General features: G+C 32.5%; 4 protein-coding genes and 2 long non-coding RNA genes across 10 annotated transcripts; 2 read left to right on the plus strand and 4 right to left on the minus strand.

Moving 5' to 3' along the window:
• Positions 1-1,536, minus strand: LOC18050167. 2 transcript variants are annotated; one of them, XR_002906769.1, is made up of 3 exons: positions 1,449-1,536; positions 1,107-1,188; positions 1-77 (listed from the first exon to the last, which is right to left on the minus strand). It is a non-coding gene; the product is annotated as an uncharacterized LOC18050167 (long non-coding RNA). The 2 variants fall into 2 exon arrangements; XR_002906768.1 differs by lacking the exon at positions 1-77 and adding an exon at positions 84-150.
• A 44-nt stretch (positions 1,537-1,580) lies between these two features.
• Positions 1,581-2,906, minus strand: LOC18050168. Its single transcript, XR_002906767.1, has 3 exons — positions 2,681-2,906; positions 2,446-2,578; positions 1,581-1,675 (listed from the first exon to the last, which is right to left on the minus strand). It is a non-coding gene; the product is annotated as an uncharacterized LOC18050168 (long non-coding RNA).
• Positions 2,907-10,641: 7,735 nt separating this feature from the next.
• Positions 10,642-11,042, minus strand: LOC18050169 (monothiol glutaredoxin-S9). The gene has a single exon (XM_006444179.2). The coding sequence runs from the start codon at positions 10,990-10,992 to the stop codon at positions 10,687-10,689; it is 306 nt and encodes a 101-aa protein (XP_006444242.1). The 5' UTR covers positions 10,993-11,042; the 3' UTR covers positions 10,642-10,686.
• A 1,566-nt stretch (positions 11,043-12,608) lies between these two features.
• Positions 12,609-13,371, minus strand: LOC18050170 (glutaredoxin-C11). The gene has a single exon (XM_006444180.2). It carries the CDS (start codon positions 13,066-13,068, stop codon positions 12,760-12,762), a length of 309 nt encoding a protein of 102 aa, XP_006444243.1. The 5' UTR covers positions 13,069-13,371; the 3' UTR covers positions 12,609-12,759.
• A 3,448-nt stretch (positions 13,372-16,819) lies between these two features.
• LOC18050171 (OTU domain-containing protein 6B) lies at positions 16,820-19,308 on the plus strand. Of its 4 annotated transcripts, XM_024189614.1 has the most exons (4): positions 16,963-17,081; positions 17,752-17,863; positions 18,323-18,807; positions 18,913-19,308. In XM_024189614.1, the coding sequence occupies exons 1-4, from the start codon at positions 17,042-17,044 to the stop codon at positions 19,185-19,187; spliced, it is 912 nt and encodes a 303-aa protein (XP_024045382.1). In that variant the 5' UTR covers positions 16,963-17,041; the 3' UTR covers positions 19,188-19,308. The 4 variants fall into 4 exon arrangements, with proteins under 4 accessions (XP_006444244.1, XP_024045381.1, XP_024045382.1 ...); XM_006444181.2 differs by lacking the exon at positions 16,963-17,081 and adding an exon at positions 16,820-16,918 and having other exon boundaries at positions 18,323-19,308; XM_024189613.1 differs by lacking the exon at positions 16,963-17,081 and adding an exon at positions 16,933-16,955 and having other exon boundaries at positions 18,323-19,308.
• Positions 19,309-21,292: 1,984 nt separating this feature from the next.
• Positions 21,293-21,759, plus strand: LOC18050172 (monothiol glutaredoxin-S1). The gene has a single exon (XM_006444186.2). It carries the CDS (start codon positions 21,415-21,417, stop codon positions 21,724-21,726), a length of 312 nt encoding a protein of 103 aa, XP_006444249.1. The 5' UTR covers positions 21,293-21,414; the 3' UTR covers positions 21,727-21,759.
• The last annotated feature ends 2,130 nt before the right edge of the window (positions 21,760-23,889 follow it).

Consider the following 23,889-nt stretch of genomic DNA (forward strand, 5'->3'; position numbering starts at 1 on the left):
GGGGCTGTATGACAACATGCATGGTAGTAACACCACTAGGAAGGTCACCAACAGTTATTCTTGAATCTGCAAGTGTCCTGTCATTCTCCAAAATTTTACCAGCATGTATGAGTTTTACATCATTTATTGATTTGGGTGTGATTGTTTTACCTGTATATGCAAAAAAGACTCTCCATTAAAAACTTGGAGGGAGGAAGACCAGCAGAGAACATATGGTCTAACAATTGTATTGCATTCACATTGGCATACATCATATGTACACAAGTCCTACAACTAAAAAATTAGTGTTTTTATTTGAAAAGTCAGTTCCTAGTAACCATTTTTGTGCTTAATTTTCACTTATAACACTCAATCTCATAACAAAGACCATAGAGACAAAATAAAAGCACACACTAAGGCTTATGCAGTTTGGAGAAGAGCATACAGCAATGAAAAAAACTGGACAAACTAGAGTAGTACGGCAGGCACCATTGTTTCAGTTGTACACTGAGGTTCCATGGTAAAGATGATAACCTAAAGCATTATACAAGGCATGCTAGTTCTGATGCAGAAGTCTGATTGAAGAGGTGCATGTTATCATCAATAGTGTTGTTGTAACTAATGTTGAATCCTGATCTTTTGTAGCTATTGAGCTATTAGCTTAATTATCTTATGTTTATAGTTAACGGGTCTCCATTTGGGCATATTAATTGGGTCATTAAAAAGGTGCAAATTGGTTAACGTTATATTATTGATTAGGATGTCCCTTTAATATCGGGAATTATAGAAGTCTACAATATGTGCAAAAGTTTGAATGAAACTTTCAGCAATTATGCCTCTGTGGTTTTCTAACACAATCATCCCAAAGATTTGATGTCAAGGGATTCAAGCTGATGTCTAGATCTTCATCTTTCTTCTTCCACTACTTCATTTTGGGTAACTATTCACAGCTTTACTTTATTGTTCTATTCTGTTCCCAAAACCTATCTCAAGTTTATGGTTACCATAAACCTTAAAACAGGCGAAAAAGGCAAGCAAAAAAAAAAAAGGTTCTACCCTTTAAGCTATCATCAAATAAGCATAAAAACCCAACTAAAAGAAAATCTCTAGCTGTTCTTCATCGCTACCTTCATTTGGCATTGAAGAAAACTCTCTTTAGCTTCTCGCAATACTATTAGCTTGCCTTCAAGTTTATCCATCTTTCTATTTCTATTAAATATTCATCATCAATCAGAAGGTTGGTAAGAGAAAAAAAAGAAGAGATATGCAAAGATAGACCAGAATACATGAACTATATTCAGGTCATATAGATATAGTTCTCAAATAAGTGAAATAAAAAAACAGTTCAATGAGTCTGAACATTGAAATTTAACTTTGAAAAATTGTAATGTCAAGCATATGCTTGCAGATCAATAATCTATCTTCTGCATATGCCTGATACCGCAATTTTTCAAAGATAGATTAATCACCTTGGGGCCACTCAGCAACCAGCTGCTGCTTAAGAGTTGCAACTGTGGTAGATGACGCATAGGTACCATGACAAATATCTGTTCCATCATAGATGCGAAATTTCAGCTCAACACACTCCTCTCCTTCACCCATAGTGCCCTTCTACTTTTCCCAGCTTGCAGATCCGATGTAATACCAAATCAATGGCTTCAGTCCCAGTTCCAGAATTCTGTCTCACCCTACTTACCTGCTAAGAACCCACATATACTACTTAAATCCAAGTTTTTTTAATTGCTATATGTCCAGCTTCCTAGAAATGTGGGGAAAATAAAAAACAAGCGGAGAAGGATGAAAAAAGGACCCTTGCACCTTGTATATCTTATGCTCAAAGAAAATGTGGACTATCAATTCCACTCAACTCAACTCGCTTGTAAATGCTATCTATTCGCACACATTTGATGAGTGCTTTTGATGTCACTAAAGCTGCCTCAATCTAGATACAATAATTTCTGCATTTATTTTGTAGTGTTTGGCTAAATAAACGAAAACACTTCTCATGAAGGAAAAAAAAGGCTGAAGTGTTTTCTAGACAAGCACTTCTTCTGAAAAATGTTCTGAAGATGAGAAAAGCGCTTCTTCTAAAAGTGTTCTGAAGATGAGAAAGGCAATTGACACACTTTTCACAGAAGCATTTGATAAGTGCTCTTCCACATAGCATAGTCATTTTATCTTAACAAAAGCCTTTTCCATTCGAAAGAAGTTTTTACAGACATAATCTCATTGCACTCATAAAACCAAACTGGAAATGAAAAATTTATCTTCAATTTTCTTGTAACCTAAATTACAAAACAAAGTGGACGTTTCCAATCATCTGCGACTAAATAGCCAAAAATACAAAAAAGAACAGAATAGTTCTCTAACATTCTGACAGCCATTGAACGAAATTTAAACAGAAACTAAATTCAAAAAGCACCGAAAAGAAAGAGGAACTTGATTCGAAATGCATCAAAGCAAAACCTGCGTGAATCTGACAAAAGGTTTGTTTGGAGTACAATCATGCAAAAAAGGCGCATCTAAATCAGCCGCTGAATAGCCAAACCGATCCAACAAGCACTTCATATGATCCGATCACTCTTCGTTCACTCAATTCCTGCAACAAAACGCACCGTTTTTTAAGATATCAAATTTACACAAATCAAACTCTACCTAAATTTCGAATTGCGAAACACAGTTGAAATAACAGAATTAATACCTGATCACGAAGCCATGAGAATCGAGTTAGGGTTTTTCACTTCTTGGCTACAGTAAGGGGGCATTCTTATTTGCTCAATTGTTTAATTTTGTTTTGTTTGCGGATATTATAATTTGGATCCAATCGATTCAACCACTTATTGAAATCTAATATAATTCAAACCAATGAGAAATAAAATTCAGTTCAATCCGATCGGATTCAATCAATCTCATTAAAATTTATAAATATGAATGGTTAATTATACTTCGAAGTTCTAATTACAATTAAAAGAATATATCAATTTCTTTAATATTTCATGACTTTTTTTTATTATTATATGGTTGGAAAAGAAATAATTGAAATTTGATACATTTAATTTGTACTCTATTTTATTATTATATTTTTATGGTGTGTTTACTTCTTAGAATAAGTAACGAGAATCAAAGCTACGTTTACTTGACACAATTAAATTTGAGAATGAAAATAAATTATGTAGATCCCACACAATTTAAGAATAAAAAATAAAAATTTTATTCTCATAGGAGGATTGGGAATGGGAATAAAATATAAATTTATTTTTTTATTTTTTTATTTTTTTATTTTTTCGTATTTCCTAAATTATCTTTGTTCAAATCACAAATAATTTTATTATTTTAAATTTCATCAATAATAATAATAATAATAATGTAATTTTCATTATGTACATACATGTAAAAATATTATTATAAAAATGATATTAATTAAAATAATAATAAATGTTAATATGATAATATTAATAGTAATTAATAATAACTAAAATAATAAAGTTAATAAAATATAATTCTAATAATAATAATAATAATAAATTTTAATCATGATAATATTAATAAAAATAATAATAACAATAATTAATAGTAACTAAAATAATAAAGTTAATAAAATTTAATAATAATAATAATAATAATAAATATTAATAATGATAATATTAATAAAAATAATATTAACAGTAATTAATAATAACTAAAATAATAAAATTAATAAAATATAATAATAATAATAAATGTTAATAATGATAATATTAATAAAAATAATAATAACAATAATTAATAATAACTAAAATAATAAATGTTAATAATGATAATATTAATAAAAATAATCATAACAATAATTAATAATAACTAAAATAATAAATTTAATAATATTATTATTATTAAATTTTATTAACTTTATTATTTTAGTTATTATTACTTATTGTTAATATTATTTTTATTAATAATAATAACAACAACAACCACAACAACAATAACAATAATAATAATAACAACAACAACAATAATGATAATATTGTTAATAATGATAAATTAATTATTTTTATTAATTATTAATACTATGGGTATTTTCGTAAATTGATTCTCATTCTCATTCCCCATTCTCATTTATTTTGCCAAGTAAACAGACATTCCAGCACATTCTCATTCCCATTTATTTTTTATTAAAATCTCATTCTCATTCCAGCCCATCCTCATTCTCAGATAATTCTCATTCCACCACATTCCCATTTCAATTCTCATGAAGTAAACGCACCATTAAACTTATAAAAAAAAATTAGGCTTTAATTCCTTCAATAAAATAAGGTTTTATTTTTTTAGATTTTTTTTATACTGATTACACATTATATTATTGCATTACACAAATATTTATAACTATTATTGTAACAGAAATTACATTGATATTTATAATCAAATATACAATACTACGACTTTATATTATTACATTAAATTTCCTCTAGCTATTTACAATTGATATTATAACAGACATTACATTAATATTTATAATTAGATATACAATACTGCAACTTTATATATTAAATTTCCTCACAGACAAATAATGTCTCTTCTCTATTTATATTTCATAAAAAAAAATAACTTATAAATATTTTAATTCTTATAATATTTTTGTGAAGGTTTAAACCACTACCCTCAACTTGTGAAGTAAATTTAAGATGATTCGCCGTTTTTACTTTTTACTTTAAGATGATATAATATTTAAATTATTCAAATGGAAACGCATGCCATCTATATCATTCACATAACCGACATACAAAAATAAGATGCACTGGCGCGTAATGTTACTGCCTCATCGTTAACTTTTTAATTAGAAATGTCGTACCATTCCTTTCAATACCAAGTAGACAACTTGACATATGTCTCTTTTATTCATAAATAAATAAAATGTCATATATTATACTGAATTCTACGTGATTTTGATAAAAGTGTTCTTTCTCTTCTTTAAATTGAGAAATTATCTCGGTATCATTTTTATTTTGTCATGTATATATTTAATCATAAAAAAATTTTGACATATTTTTTACATCATCTTTATTTCTAAACTTTTATTAATCAATCACTTTGATATTAAAAGTAATCATTTTACCACCAAATGAATTAAAAGACTATTTTATTCTACAAAATTTTAAAAAATAAAAAATTATATATAGTCTTTAAATATATATATATATATATATCAACTTCTTTAATATTTCATGGCTCGTGATTTTTATTATGATATGGTTGCAAAAAATAAAAAATGAATGCTTTTAATTTATACACCATCTATTAAATAATAAGTTTTATAATTTGAAAATTATTTATTGAAAAAATATTCACCATCCACCCGTTTTTTTCAGCTTTCTCAAAAATACACAATTCTTTTTTTTTTTTGCTAGAATACACCTAAAGTTACATTTTGTTTCACTTTTCCACTTCCGTTTAGAATCCATTAAGAAAACTAATGAAAACTTTAAAAAATGACTATTTTACCCCCAAAACGAAAATTACAATTTCACCCTAAAAATGTCAAAAATAATCAGATTTAATGATGAATATAATTATTGGTACGTTAATGAAGTACAAAAAAATCTTAACTACTAGAGATTATAACTTAATGAATAATAAAACTCTACTTATCTTAAATTCAATTGATGGTTTGTGAGATTGGGCTATTTTTAATACTCATGTTATAATCTAGCATTTTAGTTACAAACATATTTTTAAAAAAAACCTGCATTTTGATGGTTGTGGAATTAATTTCTTTATTGACCGATGGAGAAAATATTTAGATTTAATCTTATTATTTTTGGCATTGTTTAGGGTGAAATTGCTATTTTCGTTTTGGGGGTAAAATGATCATTTTTTTTAAAATTTCCGTTAGTTTTCTTAACGGATTCAAAACGGAAGGGGAAAAGTGAAACAAAATGTAACTTTAGGTGGATTCTACCAAAAAAAAGGAAATGTGTAATTTTGAAAAAATTGGAAAAAACGAGTGGACGGTAGATATTTTCCTTTATTTATTTATTGTTCATTAGATATATTGATCAATTTTAATAGTAATTGCAATAGCAATTCTAATTTACAATTGCAACTATTAATTACAATTAAAACTATAATTATGATTATAGTGACGATCATAACATAATAAACTTCGGTCATATGAATAAACCTTTGTAATAGGATGTGTTTAACCGTTAAAATCCATTAGATTTTATCAAACTGAGCCCAACCATTAAGTTTTCTCTTTTTAAAAAAAAATAAATACTTTTTAGGAATAGGACTCCAATTCTTCATTATTTATTAATAATATTATAGTATTATTGTTCCATTTTTATATTGAATTTGGTTTCAAGGAATTTAACAATTTTTTTTTATTTAGCTTTAATAACAATACAATATGTAACGATCTAACCAAATAACAAGTAGATAAATCAAATAAAAAATATTAAAATAATACGAAATAGAGACAATGTCAGTGGAGTGCGGTATAATCACGTGTATGGTGTGTGTATTTTAACTTTTAAATGTTATATATATTTTTTTAATTTTAAAAATTAATTTAAGAGTCGAGAATCAAGTCAAGCTTTTTTGTAAGGCCCTAAACACCAACCCAAATGTAATCGAACCTAATTCCTTGAGTGCTAGCCCGACCATTTACCCCTTAAATTTAGATCAAATACCTAAAAATTAGAGTTAGGTCAATTGAACCAAAGGCCGAGTCAAGAATGTTTTGCCATCTCTACAGAAAGGAGAATATATTAAACAACGTGGGAGGTAGTTGAGGATCTAATGGTATAGATTTGGCATAAAAGCTGACCTTGTGAATGCGAGCCAATTTACACCAAAAACTGTGAAACTGCTATTGTAACAAGCTAATAATTATAAGACAATTGATATCTTACATCTCACACATAAACAATACATGTGTGGGGCCCACACACTATTTATGTGTGAGGATGTACCTTACATTAAATGTAAGATAGGGGGATCCTAATTATAAAGGTTTTACTAAGTGACATTTATTGTAACGTACAACTAGGTTTTTCAGTGCAAAAATGAGTAATAGAGTAGTAAGGTCAAGTGGGCTAGTGGGTGAATTTTACTTAGCTCTAAGTTATATTAACCATCATCATCATCATCACAATAATAATAATAATAATAACAACAACAACAACGTTACTATTAGCTATTGTCCTTTTTATTTTTTTTATTTTTTCTGTGTGCATATACAATTTACAATAAAATATTTTTAATTAGATCAATTTTTACTTGAACCAATCGAAACTATAAATTCTTAGGTAGCATTTTCTTCTAAGATTGGAATGAAAATTCTAAGGGTGGGAATCCTGAATGGGAGTGTGGAATGAGAGTGAGAGTAAGTTGTTTACTTATATGGGAATGAGAGTATGCTATTAGAATCTCATTTATGTGTTGGTTTTGTCTTAAAATGTGAGTGAATTATTTTAAATTACACTTTTACCTTTATTTAATAAATTATAGTTTTTAATTATATAGTGAATAAAAAATTATTTGTAGAAAAAATATTTATTTTATTATTAATTTTAATTATATAAATTAAAATTCATTAATATTATCATTAATTATGTAATCACAATTTTTATTAATTTTAATTTTTTATGTAATCACAATTTTTATTAATTTTAATTTTAATTATGTAAATTAAAAGCTATTGATAAGAGCACCAAAAAAAAAATATTATTATTATTATTAATATAGTACAAAATTAATATTTTCTTAGAATAAACTATTTATTATCATTAATTATTAATATTAAATAAATATAATACTATTAAAATTAAATAATATTATATTTAATTAATTTTAATATTATCATTTTTAATTAATGTAATATTTTTAAATAATATAATGATATTATTATTTTAAATAAATACAACATTGTTTTATTTAAATAATATAATTATATTATATTTAATAAGAGAATGGTAAAAAAAAAAAAAAGAGTGGGACTTCGCACTTCCATCTCTGCCATAATAATGAAAATCCTACTCCTCACCCTAAAAATGAATGAGACGCACAGAGTGAGACTTCCACTATCCTCCTTAAATATGTAAATAAATTAGAGTGAGAATAACCCACTCTCTAAATTATAATCCAATTGAAAGGGAATGGTCTAATAATTGGATATTGTCCCGTTGTCCCATAATTAGAGCCTTAGAGGGTAAATAATCTAGAAACTAGAAAGTACAAAGAAATTAAAAATAAAGGTGGTTAAAGATAAATGGTTATTATTTGTACTGCATTCACAACAGTGAAACACAAAAAGGTGGAATCACGTGAATCTCAATGATTAATATTAAGAATAATAAATAGATTGATGATGAAATATTTTATGGTAATCTAAAAGGGATAGCCGGATAGGTGGCTAAGTTTCGAAGTAAAACCAAAATGAAGTACAAAACCAAAGCTTTTCGATTTGATTTCTAAAACTGACAAATGGGTTGTCGAAGGAGTGTTTGGTACCAAAGAAGCAACGGCCGAAAGGTCAACATTTTCAGCCAATAAGTTGGCTCTACTACGTCTACTTGCGTCATTTTGGTCCAGGCCCCAACTTGAACTTATCATTCCCGTAAAGCAAAGAGAGAACGTAAATTAGTGCTATGCATGATGGCTGATGTAACAACCCACCACCGACGCATCAATGCAAATTTGTTGGATGCCAATTTACGACGTGGTAACAACTAATTAAATCAATGCAAGCAGGGGATTTAACACTTGTTTCCTTGGCAAACTGCTGCTTGGTAGAGAACGTAGTAATCATTTTTTTTTAAACTTTATTATTCTTTTAAGTTGAGAGTTTGAGACATCTCGTGTTTATTGTAAAAAATAATTTTCTTCCAAATTATTTAAAGATAAGCTCAATCTAAATTGTAATATCACATATATGTGTGATTTGTAATGTAATTATTAGAGAAGGAAAATCACCTTTTTTTTCATTTTTTTATATATGAATTTGGATTCTTGCGAACTCTCTTAAACTAGTAATGATTCGAAAAAAATAGATAAATCTCAGTAACGTGATTCCCCTAGGCCCCAAGACAGCGATCCACCGAGAATATTTGCATGCTTTTTGCCTTTAATCAACAACATTGATATCCTTGTCTCCATATATCATCGACGAATCTGTCCATTACACACTGTCACTGTGTACAATTTTCCTTCGTTAATTTCTGTTAGGCACTGATAAAAACATATGGTATCTCAGATTTTTAAGGCCTATTGTGTCAGTTCAATCATATAGACACTACGTATCTCTTCCACAAATCATGCAAAGTGGAGGGGACCAGACGACCAGTCCCTCCATTTCAGTGCCTGACCTGTGGTACTAAAGCTGTCATATTCTCTCATTTCAAATGGATGCATGAGGGTACACATGCAAATTTTTTACGCTATGTTAATTTTCTGTAATATGAAGCTTGATTTGAACGAAAAGTTCCCTGCCACTGAAGAAAAAAAGGGCAAGGAATTTAATACCTTTCTTTATCTAAGATACGAGTAAAGAATGACATGCATAGCTAGGAGAAATTTTAGAATATATCTAATGTATTACAATCAATTGATGCATGCATGATATATGTAGTTGAATTTAATATAACCACCACTTACATGATGATTTTTTAAAATAAATGCATATATGTGATAGCATCATTTGCTAGCTGACATAAGAGGTACCAATTGATGCATGCATGATATATGTAGTTGATTTTTTTTTTTTTTTTTGTCTAAACCACGAGGTGGTCCTAAGTGAGTTCCAACTGTGGGAGGCACCTTTAAGCCCGTACCACAACCTAGACAAATCTCCGCTTGCACCGGGTCGGCCCGTAAGGGGTAAAGTGCTGGCCAAAGTGATGACTTCATACGAGAGCGGGGCTTGAACCCCTGATCTCTCTTAAGGAGTGAGAGTGCCGAACCACTGTAGTTGAATTTAATATAACTACTATTTGCATGATGATTTTTCAAAATAAATGCACATATGTCATAACGTCATTTACTTATTGTATGACTGAAATGATATCTCTGATGTATTCTAAAATTTCTCCACACACAGAGCGCACACTCTAGAAAAAGTTGAGAATTTTCAATTGCTTACGTGGAGGAATCCCCTGGAATTTTAAGTGTTGAGGACCTCAAAATTCTCTCCTAGCTGTAACTTTATTTTTCTGGGCCAAGTTCGCCAGCACAGTAATTTTTTTTGGGGGGTTGATTTCGAGATATTGATCACATTTAATTTTATCATAATGCTCTGATTGAAACATTCAGTCACTTTTTCGGATGTATATCTGGAATTGTAGAACGTTCAGTCACTTTTGCGGATGTATATCTGGAATTGTAGAATCATAAAAGGAGATGGCGAAATTGATAATCATTTCTATTACTACTTTACAGTTCATGAATTGGAGCAGAAAAGAGCTGGGTCGCGGTTAAAGCTTCAAGTAACAGATTCTCCAAATTATTTAAAATCGTTCGGAAAGTGAGATCACATAAATAAAAGTATATAAAGCTACTTTCATTAATAAAAGGAAGCACATTACAAACACATGTTATAGCTAATTCAAAGCTATGAAGTACTCGAAACACAACCGGCTATATAGACTGCTACACATCACTGAGCACACTACAACTACTAATTGGTGCCGAATTTATTCGCCAATGAGATTGTGACATTCAGAGTAGTTTAGATTAAGAGAAAGGCTGGTAAGGCTTCAGCAGCGGAATCAGATTGCCACTTAGATGGAGAGACATGACTTCATTGGTGGATCCCACAAGCTGTCCAGAAATGAACACTGCTGGAACGGGCGCGTTACAACCCATCCTCATCAGAGCTTTCTCCATTTCCTTGCCTTCAGGATCTTGGTCAATCTCATAAACCATAGGGTGGACACCAAGTTCCTGAAATAGAATGTTGACTGCATAGCAGAGGCAACACGAGCTCTTGCTGAATATTACTACTCCTTTCTCTGAGGCCAACCTTGTCACCTTGTCCATGACGATAAGAGTGGCTTCTCCCTTACTTAAAGATTGAAGTATCACGGGACGGGAAATGTTAAACACAGAGAAGTCCTCGGGTTACGTAGAGTTCACTTAAAACCTATATACCATCAAACCGAACTCTAGTTGAATTCGGGGTGGTGATGGTGAGGAAGGATTTGAGAGAAGGAAAAGTGAGCAAGGGAGAAAAGGATTTAAAGCTTAAGGTTGTTTGAATACAGCACTAACGCTGCCCTATTTATAGGGACAACAAGTTGGACTCCTTTGTTTGAAGAAGAACATTCAAAACAGGACGTGCTTTCTTTAGATGCCAAATTAATAAAGTAGCTTTACCGGGACAGAGACTACTGTATTCGTATGGACTGAACAACTTGCATTCTCATTTTCTGTTCACACGCTTCTCGGTTAATTAGGTTGAGTGACTCTAAACCTGGAGCCTTCTGATCTGTGGAATAATATGTAATCTTTTCAATTTTAACGGACGGTAGAATGATCAAGTGGTGGAATTGGTACAACCAGTTTATAGGTACCGACGTATACAGGTTCTTGACCATATGTTCAACCTTCTGCAGATTTTATGGAACAAAAGTATGCTTTCTATCAAGATGCAACAAAAGTAGAAAATTCCATCAGGCATGTCAATTTATACCAGATTCTCGCAATCACCTTCTTTGAATCCTTATGAAGAAAGATGTGAAATGAGATGGCTTTCGGTGATTAGTGTGTGCTGCGCCCACCAACTTGCAATGATTCCTCCTCCCAAATGAGCACATCAAGCTCTAGTCACGTACTCACAGTAAGTATATAACAACAATGCAACACTTCCTTGAACAAGACTGGATGTAAGCTTTATACGTACATACTATAGAAATTGTTATTGTATTATTCTCATGGATTGATGAATCCTTCTATATTTAACATGCACATCAAAGTATATATCTGCATAGGGAAAACTGTGGAAGCATATAAGTAAGAATATATTATGTATGCATGTTGTTCTTTAAGGAAATTCTGTGTATTCTTAGTTATCTGCTGAGGTGAAAGTTGTTGGCTTTTCGCAAGTGGCAGAATTCCAAGGGGACATGAAGATTTTAGCGCCTTCTTTTTGTCCCTCACTTAAGCAAGAGACAATGCACATGGCTCAGTAATTACTTGGCAGCTAGCATGCTAAGTAATGATTGGCATCTCTTTCACCACAAACCAGAAATAACACAACTCATCCCATTGCTACTATTGTGATTAAAGGCTAGTACATAAGATAATCCACAAGCATTTACTTTATCAGTTGGGTGGTGGCAAACGCCAGTGGGCCACCTTTTTAATACGATGTCAATTTATGATACAGGGGATTGAATCAATAAGTAGATAAGTTTTTCATTGGGACATTTCTGATTAGCTTGCAGAGTATCAATCTCATTAATGTTCTTTTGATTTAAGAGTGCAGGTTTATGAGTGCCTTACCCTTCTTTCTATCACGAAAGAATCATACACAGTTAAAGGCTTTCGATAAATTCGTTGTCCTGTTTTGTGATGCATTTTCATTATGCATGGGAATGAAAGTAAGATATTATCTTAATTTGCAAGTGCTTGCAAAAACTCTTTATGCTATTTTCATTGAGTATAATATTTGCTCATACAATGTAGTCTAGAAACTCAAGAGAAGGCAAAGCTCATAAGACATCATTTGCTTTCAACTTGGCATTAGAGCTATTTTCATGTTCCTAAAATTTGGATTCTTGGAGTATGAGGATTGTTCTGAAGATGCTAGAACCAGATGGCCCTTGCATCTATGAGCATTTGCTTCAGGGATCCATCGACATGGAGGGATATGACATCTTTCGCTGAACCTACGTATCTTCCTCCTATGAACACAGCCGGGACTGAGGGATTACAGCCTAACGCTCGCAAAGCCCACTCAATCTCCCTTCCATTGGCATCTTGATCAAGCTCATGAATTGCAGGGCTTGCACCAAGCTCATAAAAAAGTGTCTTGATGCTGTGGCACATGCAGCAGGAGCTCTTGGTGAAAATCACGGCTGCCTTCTTTGATGCTAAATCTCTCACTCTGTCCATATCCACAAGCTTCGCTCGATTCTGCAAAGTACTTGATCAAAAGCAAATGAAAGAGCAAAGATATCACTAGCAATGCAGCTAAGTGATAATAGAAACGAAAAACAGCAACCACAAAAGAAGAAGAAGAAGAAGAAGAGAAGAAGAAGAAGAAGAAGAAGAAGAAGAAGAGAAGTAGCTAGTAGCTGGAGGCAAGTGAGCAAAGTGAGTGCAGGAAACTTTGTGCTTGAGGCTTAGGTATGGTGGACTTTGAGATTTCAACAACCCTTATTTATAACAAACGGTGGGGTGGTGGGATTACATTGTTTAATCCATTACAAAATGCAGAGGATAAAAAGAAGAAGTTCCTTGAGATATTTGTTGGATAAGAAAAATGCCACCTTAAGATTTGCTTGATCGTGACCCTTTTGTTCTATAAACAACTTGCCTTTTCATCAACCATATCGATAATCTAAATCCCTCGGGAATGTCCGTACAGCTAGAATGAACAGTCTTGGAACCGAAGTTATATAATTAAAAATTGTAAGCAGAAGCACACTTTCGGCTCTCATTGGTAGCGTCGCAAACTAAAATAATCATACGAATATAAAACACTATCTTTGTAGTTACTTTTGTTGATATCAAACTCAAAGCATGACCATCCAAAATGAAGAATCCTTCTAGAATACTAAATTTTGGAATGTCAAAAGACCTGCAAAAGGGTTCTGTTAAACTTAGATGCAATTGCTTCAACAGCATGACATTTTTTATTTATTTATTTATATCATATTGAGATAATGTCTAACGTGATCATGCGTTGACAACAAAATTATAATTGCATAATGAATGATGATGCGGTTCAAAAAAGATGGGCAGCTTTGAAATTTTATTCTTTTCTATTTGGATTGGTAGTGTCAGTTTGCTGATGTGGAGCGAAAGATAAATAGTGTTTATCCAATTCTAAACTTTTTTTTTTTTGGTGGGCATTGGTCCTCTCATCAAACACATGGTGCAAATTAAAAAGTTCTGGTAACGGCACAAATCACCGTTCACCTCTCCAAATTGCCAGTTGTCGAATTCTTTTCTTGCATTGTTTCTGTTAAAGATGCAAGAAAAGTGAAAAAATCTCTCTGCTTATTCGAAAAGAAATTTAGAGTTGATTGGTGCATTGCCCCTGCAAAAATGTGAAAGGTCAAGACTTGAACAGAAAAAAGAAGAGACGAAAAACAAAAAGACCTACTTGGTTGGTGCTTATATATCATCAAGGAATCTTAGGCCTAGCTAGATACACGACTCATCTTCTTCTTCTTCTTCAGCTTGATCGTCAATATGCAAGAATCTTGTTTCAAGGTATATAGAATAATCGGCGTGTTAATATCTACAATCTTATTCTAAATTCATATATATCCTCAGTGGTTGGAGAAGATTAGGAGAATAAGAACAAAAGCAGATGAAGCTTTCAAGATGATTATACGAAGGAATGTCAAGTTCTGTAGATATTTTAGAATACATCAAATATAATACAATCAATTAATACATGTATAACACATGTGGTTAAATTTTATATAATTATCACTTGTATGTTGATTTTTCAAAATACATGCATACAAGTAATAATATCATTTATTTGTTGTACCGTTGACATGGCATCTTAGAGGTATTTTAAAAATTTTCCAACTTTAGAAACAGGGAAACATGAAATAGAATTTCATCTTGAAAAATAGGGATAAAAGATGCACAAATCTTTAAGATTTGCAGAATAACCAATTAGACCTTATTACTTGTAAAAGTCAATATCTAAACTCCTTTCTAATAATGAATTCGATCTATTTAAAAGAATTTTGAATGTCTATTTCTGGAACACTATGGTTGGATATCTATTTCTAAAACTTAGATTATGAATTCAAATTTAACTTATTTTTGTCAATACAATTAACCCTTTGGCCAGTTGATAAAATACCTTTGGAGTCCCTTAATGTAAACTCATTTCTCACCACCAAAAAAGAAAAAAAGAAAAAAAAATCTTATTGCTTTTAAATAACATAATTCATTGAATTTGATTAGTATACTGTGAGATTAGTTCCTGTGGTATATTTTACATTCCTTGACGAGCAATGAAAACTAGAGAAATTCTTATGGTGAAGTCTACAAAAACTCAACTCTCAACAGGGACAAAAAATGATTTTACTTTTTTTTTTTTTTTTGAGAAGTACTTTATTTTATTTTTTAATTGTCTTGAATGGGAAAAAGGGATGAATCTGGATCTGGTTATAAATCTTTAATGGGCTGACATGGGCCAAATATGAATTATGAGTAGGGTAGAGATCTTAACGCCCCTCCAAAATTCTTTTAACACCCCCTTCTGATTTTTACTTACTCATAAACGCCGGTTTAATTTATGAAATAGAAGTCAAAATACAAACCTATAAATTAGAGCTAACCATCTTCCCAAAAAAATTTACTTTGAAAAAATATTTCGTTTTTATTTATAAAATACATAAAAATCTTAAAATTTTAGGTTATTTTCTTCTTATTATAGAATTATTATCCTTATAACTCTAAACTCTTATAGGTTTTTCAAAAAAAATATTTTTTAAAAAAAATTCAAAATTGGAATATAAACTAGGATCCAGCTACGGTATCACGTGATACCGTACCACTACTTTTGTCTTTTGTGCCAGCTTTGTTGTAAATTTTCATAGAACCCCTTTTGCTCATTTTTATTTAAACTTTCCTTCACAAATATTAAGTTAATTTCTACTGCATCCATATGAATATTTTAGTTAGCATCTTATACTATTTACTATTTACAAATTTTTATTCTATATTGCACTTGTATCACAATACCTCTCTCTTTATCACAATACCCGCGAACTTGACTCGAATTTCGGCCACTCCACCAACCAAGGTTGGTACTGATCGGAAGCCCGTACGACGCCGGTCATCTCCATGCCATCCTTGTCCCAAAAGGAATCGAGTCGACCTGAACCACGAACCCGATCCAAATTTCCTTTCCGTTTTCGGCCACTCCATCGGGCAAGGTTGGTACTGATCAGAAGCTCGTGCAACGCCGGTCATCTCCATACCACCCTTGTCGCCGGAAAGCGTTTGGAAAGCTGTCGATCGAAGCTGTGAAGAGCCGCAAAATTGCCGTTTCAATTCGCCGTGATTTCGCCAGTTTCTGGTGACGCCACCACTTGGGTTTTGTTCCCCACAATTTCCTCTGTCTTTTCCAACCAACAACAACCACTGGGGGAGCCGATTTGCCGTTGATCGGCACTTTAAGGATTCACGGCTTTGGGAGAAATTAACTTAATATTTGTGAATGAAAGTTTAAATAAAAATGAGTAAAAGGGGTTGTATAAAAATTTACAACAAAGCTGCAACAAAAGATAAAAGCAGTGGTACGGTACCCTGTGGTACCATAACTGAATCTTATAAACTATGTTAATATTATTTAAAAGAAAATTTACTTGAAGTGTTTAATTGAATTACTAATCCAAATAAAAAAAAAATCAATTAATATAACTTTGGATATTTAGGTAATTTGCATGGAAAAGGGGTTTTATGAGGAATTTTGAAGGGTGTAAGAAGATCAGCTCTTATTGTTGGTTGAGAAGCCGAAGGATAATAAGGTCAAACTAAATTAAATTTTTAGCCCGTGAACACGTAGCATCGTTTTCTTCCATTAATTTTTATTTATAAAAGTTTTAATCCAGTGTTTTTTAAAGAGGAAGGAAAATAAATAGAAAAATATTTATTGAAATAAAAATAATAAATTAGTATCAGCAAATTAAGCAGTAACAAAGCTAAATTGGGGTGAAAAACAACGATAGCCCTAAAAGCATACTCTCTGTTGCTGCTTTCTCCTCAGGTCAGATCTTTTCTCTCTTTACAGTTTCCATCACTTCGTGAGTAACGTATAATTAGTAATCACAAGTAACTAGTTCTAGTAATCGACATTTTAATCTCAAATCTTTTTAGTTTCTGTGCATTGATGTACGAAATATCCGAAAGAGGGAATTTTCATATGCTAGGTGAATACCCCTTTGGGAAACTGATAGGCTTATGTATCTGTAGCTTGCTATTTGCTTAGATATGTATAATGGAGCCCAATTGAACTTTATGTAATTTGCTTAGATGGGTTGGGATTTCTTTTACTCTCTCATAAGCTAATTAACTCTTAGCCGCTTCTTTCCTTGATGGTTGATTGTTAAAACTTTGAGACTCGTGAAGATTACATAATTGTGGTTTATTAATTTTAGATATAAAATAATCCTTGGTTGAGTCTGCTTGTAATATCATTGTGTTTTCAAGGTTAAATTCTATAAGATTGTGTTGTAATTTGTTTATAGCTTGTGAAATTGATTCTGACTTGTGTTATATCTGGAATTAATTCTTGTGTCTGAAGGTTTGTAATTGGACATGCTTTAAATAATGGTCTTCATCTCTGTGTACTGAATGAAACTCATCATTTTGTCTCATTATGTTAGCGTATAAAAGAAAATTAATCAGTGTGGCCACTGCAAATATGGTATTTCACATTTCATTTTTGATGGATATATAAAATCTGTTCCAAACTACCTGCATTTTTTACCATTTGAATTTGATGTCGCACTTCTTTTAGTAAGCATGATATGGCTTAGTGTGTTGTAAATTATTTTTGGAGAATGATGTTCTCTGTAAGATTGTCTACCTTGATCTTAGGGACTCAAATGGCAGACACTCAAGAAATAGAGGAGACACCATCTGAAGCCCACTCTGGTGATGCATCTCAAAAGAAGCAGGAAACTCGTGATGAAATGCTTTCTAGGCACAGGTAATTTTGTTATTTCTAATCTACATTATGAGTTCTCTCTTTAAAATATTAAAGTGCTTCTGGCATTTCCTCTGAATGTACACTAGTTCACAAATTTTGCACAGCATTTTGGAATCTTATATTTATAGCTGAAGTCAAAGGCATAACCATGATTATCAGATTATTAAAGTTGACCAAAATCTTCAAGTCGTTGCACAAAACATTTTTACCAGTTCCATTAAGTTTGATGGACATACAACTATCTTATGTTTATAGTTGAATTCTCTAGATTTCGTTTGTTTTTGAAATTTGTTGTTTGAAAGCTTTCTGCCATTTGTGTGTAATAGTAGTATCTTTGCCCGTTGTTTCATGAATCATAATAGAGTTTCTACTTTAAAACCATGTGTTTTCTTCTTGGAAACTTTTTCTTAGGATTTTTCATGCTACTCCATGGTGAATTTAATGTTTTATTGTCTTCAGGAAAGAAATTTCTCAGCTGCAGAACAAGGAAACTGAACTGAAAAAGGCAGCAGCCAAGGGTAGCAAGGCTGAACAGAAAGCAAAGAAGAAGCAGGTGGAGGAGGAGATATCTCGACTCTCTGCAAAGCTTAGGGAAAAACATGCTAAAGAACTTGCTTCATTAGGCTATAGCAGTAGTAATGGAAATGAGAAAAGCAATCTTGACAATTTGGTGAAGGCAGTAGCTGGGGTTACAGTCATCAGCCAACATGACCAGGCTAAGCCAAGCAAGGGTACAAAGAGGCGAGAGAAAAGAGCTCAACAGGAAGCAGCAAGGGAGCAGAGAATTCAAGAAGAGCAGAGCAACATTGTCAGTGACCGAACAGTGGAAGATGAGAAATTGGAGAAAAAGCTTGGACCCCTGGGATTGACTGTTAATGACATTAAGCCAGATGGGCACTGCCTCTATAGAGCTGTTGAGGATCAGCTGGCTCACCTGTCAGGAGGTGCTTCTCCTTATAATTTCCAACAGCTTCGACAAATGGTGGCTGCCTATATGAGAGATCATTCATCTGATTTCCTACCTTTTTATCTTTCTGAAAATATGATAGGTGAAGAGTCTGCTCAATCACAAGTAGAGAGATTTGAGAACTACTGTAAAGAAGTTGAGTCAACCGCAGCTTGGGGAGGGGAGCTTGAACTAAGAGCCTTAACTCATTGCCTGAGAAAGCATATCATGATATATTCAGGATCCTTCCCTGATGTGGAAATGGGAAAGGAGTATTCCAATGGTGGGTCTGATTCGTCTGGTTCAAGTATTATACTGTCATACCATAGACATGCATTTGGTCTTGGCGAGCACTATAATTCCGTCATCCCAATTTGACCAGAGGTATTGTTGCAACATTATGGAAAGCTGCTTTTATGTGCACATTCTCTTTTTCTTCATTAGTGGTTTGAAAGAACATGGTTCCTAAATTAAATCATAAGTTTAGTGATTTGCATTATTCTGTGTGCTCTCTTGAAACTTTTATGATTTGGCTTGAACATGCATGGGCTTCTTATATTGGGCAGGTGCTTAAGTATATCAGGAAATATTCAGGATATAAATTATTCTAGAAGGATATTCAGTTGGGTTGTTCAGTTATGCACCTGGGATATTGGGATAGGAGAAGGGTGTCATATCCCCTACTCAGGCCCGTTGGAAGAGAGAGGCATAATAATAAAATAAAAAGAGCTATGGGTTAGGGAGAGTTGCACGGCACTGCAATTTGGTCATAGGGTTTATCAATTATTCTAATATGGTTTAGTATGGTTGTATGGTGCTGACACATTCATCAGCTACTTCGGTTTCATGTGTATTATGTAACACGCCAGGTCTAATCAGCCTGGTGTCTCCGACTATTTCTGGGTTATGTTAGAAAGCCATCACCAGATCAGTGCAATAGATGCCGAGTATCTGACTATTGGGTGAAACAAAAGAATTAGTTTCACAATAATTCATAAAATGACTCTTAAAATTTATTTTTGATGAACTCATTCATATGATACAAATCCAGGTCCCCCCGCCCCGGATGGAATAATTTGCGACCCCATGTTCCATGGATGACAGGAAAGCATTTGTTTCTGTCTCAAACAGCATATGAGAACAGCTCATATACGAAGATGCTCTCAAAGGAATCCTGTGACACTGATATCCATTTCACGCGATGCGGATCGTAATCTGCACATTGGGATACGATAATTCCATGAGAACTTACTGCACTAGGCAAAGATAATGCTTTAGGCTAAGTGGAGACTTATTCACATTTGGCCTTTCGCTTTGCTCCAGGCCAATTACGGAAACTGAAGATGATCCCCGCATCCACTTTAGATGATCAATAACTTTTATGGGATGCGGCTGCGTGGCTCAATCCTGTACTTGACAGTATGCGAACAAGAAGTAAACAACAAAAAGAAATGCATCATCCCCGACGATGTCTGTCTGAATACGGAAAGCATAAATATAATAAATATAATTAGAATATTATAATCTAATGCCTATTGCCTAATATCATTCAAAAGGAAAAAAATGGAATATTTTCTTAAAATCATTTTTCACCGAAAGCATCATATCATTGTGTGCAGCGTGCTAATTAGTACTGGCATCTTGACTTGATATTTTGAATAGTCTAATTTAAATATAAAATAAACTTTGGATAAAAGTTTCCAAGATCATACTTTTGCGGTTTCCTTGGTCAATGACCCGTCAAAGAGATTTTTAGCTATCTTAATTAAGCAAAGTATGAAAGTAACAAACACTTTACCAATCTGAGTGACGATAATGAGAATATATATATATATATTCCACTGACTGATCATATACAGTATGATTTATAATTAACAATATCATAGTGGCATTTCTTTCCATTTAAGCATGCCTGCATGGTGTAGAGAGAAAATAAAGTTAATTATTCTACTTAAATAGCCGTTGCTTTGGAATTCATTAAGTTGCTGTTTTGGGGAAAATCAACTTAAATGATTAAGCTTATTATCCTTCCAAGTTTCTTTTTTTGCTATAATAATTAGTTATTTATTTTTGCCCACCTGCTTTCGTCAAATCCGTACTCATATCTCGGGGTACCACTACTATGCTGTAGATAGTATTGCTGAGAAATTAAGTGATGCAGTATGATTCCTAGTCATAATCGCATTATTACCGTGCAATATTTCAGTTGATAGAGTGATTATATACAAGCGTGCAAGCAAATGCTGCTGCTTATTTACAGATATTGTGCAAGTTGTTATATATATCTGCAATACTACTGCTAATGGGTCTTTAATCTTTATCATAAAATAATAATTCTGGGCAGTTCGGAATCGAACATCTTTTATTTTGCAACAATCTAGATTCCTTTAATTTTCATGCCAAGCATTATTAGCATACACTTTACTGGCAACTATAAATAGACGTCAATGCAGCTCAAGTTTCTCACAGCAAGCAAAGCCTAATCCTCAACACACACTACCTAGTAGTCCGATCTCATATGTAGAAAACTTGAATTAATTTGCGTTAATTTTCTCACAATATACTTGTTTTGTTTTAGTTAGTGGTAAATAAACATCAATAAAGAATGGAGACGGCGGTGACAAGGATGGTAGCAGAAAGGCCAGTGGTGATATTCAGCAGGAGCTCATGCTCGATGAGCCATGCCATAAAGGCACTGATCTGCAGCTTCGGGGCGAATCCAACGGTATACGAGCTAGATGAAATTCCAAATGGACTGCAGATAGAGAGGGAGCTGGTGCAGCTTGGGTGTCAACCGATTGTACCGGCAGTGTTCATTGGCCAGCAGCTTGTTGGTGGTGCCAAGCAGGTCATGAGCCTCCAAGTTACCAACCAGCTCAGCCATTTGCTTATAAGGGCCGGAGCCATTTGGATTTGATCCATCATGACATCCATTCTAGTTTATTTATAGTACTAGTTATTTTATTTCAAAGTTTTATATTTCTGACGCCTCTGTTATTAGCTAGCTAGTTTTACACCATGCATAATGGAGACGATTTCATGATAGCTTAATTTGTAAGTTCATGTGGACTTTATTTTCTATCCATATTCATGTAACCTAGATAGCTCTTGATGAATATTATGTTATCTTCCATTATTAAAATGGCTCAAATATTTGATGTATTAATTACGGATTATGGTTATTCAATTCATGTCTTCTCTTCTGCTCTATATATATATATATATTCAAGTATGCATGCTATACCTTTCTTATATAGTATATATCAACTAAGTACAAATAATATTATTGTATATTATATGTAAAAATGTTAAAATGCCGTATATTAGCTACGCCTACATATATAAATGAAGATTATATATGCAAACCTCTTTAGTTACTAATTAAACAAGATGCCTTCCCCTCAGTCAACTTGGAAGATAATTAATTACCGAACACATTGCATATAATGAATTTAATTCTTGTAAGCAGTTGGGTTAAGAGAAGAAAGTCAGTAAAATCATATCACGCGGGACAGAAGATCAGAACTCAAAACTCCTTCAACTTTTAATTTTCAAAATATATACAGCGAGAATATAGTAATTGATTGCGGCTCTCGTGCAGATGAATTGATTGCAAATTAACTGTTACAAAAATACCATAAAGAGGCTATTTTGAGGCTAATTTTGAGCAAGATAAATATTGAAAAAATATACATGTGTGGATGATTCAGAATCTCCTTTATGAGCTCTTTGCAGCAAATCATAAAACGCTTAAATTGGTATTTGGATAAATGAGAAATTAGGTCTCAAATAGCACCTATTGGAGTGAAAAATGAAGAAAATCTCACATGAGATTTTTAACTAACTAATGCCCTCCCATGAAATCTATATATATTGGCTTCCATATTCAAACCTCTATATATTGACTTCCTTGTTCAATTGTAAAACACACCAAATTAAATCTAAGTGATTTTATTCTCCTATCTCTTAAGCATATATTCTCTATCTTTAGGTTTCAATGTGATAGAACTCAAAGTCAAATATCTATAAATAGACTTGTGATAAGTGGGTAAGAGGCTTATTAGTAAACTTAAGTGCATTATAAAAGTTCTATGCCTAAGGAATCTGCATTTTAAGCAGGATAGTGGTGACCTCTCTAGCTTTTCCTGCCAATCTAACTAGTATACTTTTGTATGTGAAATGAGCAGTCTTATATCACTTGCTAATTAATAACAAAAATGTAACTACATTAATAACCTTAAAAAGACTCAATAACAGCTAGCGGTATGGCCTACCAGGAGGGCAGCCTAAAGCTAATGCTCGGAGCTTTGAGTACTTGTTTTCCTAATTACAATACATTAATTTTAATTAGGATAATTTGGGCTTTCTAAACTGATGGTAGATTTGATCGAGGATATATGATGGCAAGCAAGTCTTGGTTGCTACTAATAAAATTTCGTGTATCAGACGCCTAATTAATTAAGATATAGCATGAAAATTTAAGTAGTTCGACGAAATGCCGTATTTGAGAGAACAATCACGCATGATTTCTCCTTAAATTACCGTTTCTCTCTCTCTTAGATAAATTTATGCTTAAATCAAATGAACAAACATTCAACAACATACAAGATAGCCAGACAATTTTTCTATTTATCCACTTGGCCTTATTACTTTATTCATTATTTTTTGTAAGTTACAATAAATACTTAAGAAAACCCATCTGACATTAGAGGAGCGTCTGGATAAATGATCCACAACAACATAATATCCCAACAGCTTTGGTTATTTGACTACGTAGGTACAAATCAATTAAGTTTCTTATCTGTTAGTCTCAATGAAATCTAGTGCTTCAGTGCTTATAAATTTTTGTAGCTCGACCAAATGCAATATCCATTTGCAAGATTATCCCAACACCGAAAAGGGTGAAGTGATCTAATCAAGCCCCCGCCACCTTCCTCTAAATTTTTTTTATGGGGGTGTTTGGGGAATGCAGGGTGGGTGAATCTGGGGACCGTTGGGCTCTCCAACTGCTTGAAGCGACAGGGGGAAATTTCCATGAATAGGTGTAAAAGTCCTAGTAGCCAGGCGCCTCCCCCCCAAA

Source organism: Citrus clementina, unplaced genomic scaffold, assembly GCF_000493195.1.
Source record: "Citrus clementina cultivar Clemenules unplaced genomic scaffold, Citrus_clementina_v1.0 scaffold_3, whole genome shotgun sequence".
Lineage (NCBI taxonomy): Eukaryota > Viridiplantae > Streptophyta > Magnoliopsida > Sapindales > Rutaceae > Citrus > Citrus x clementina.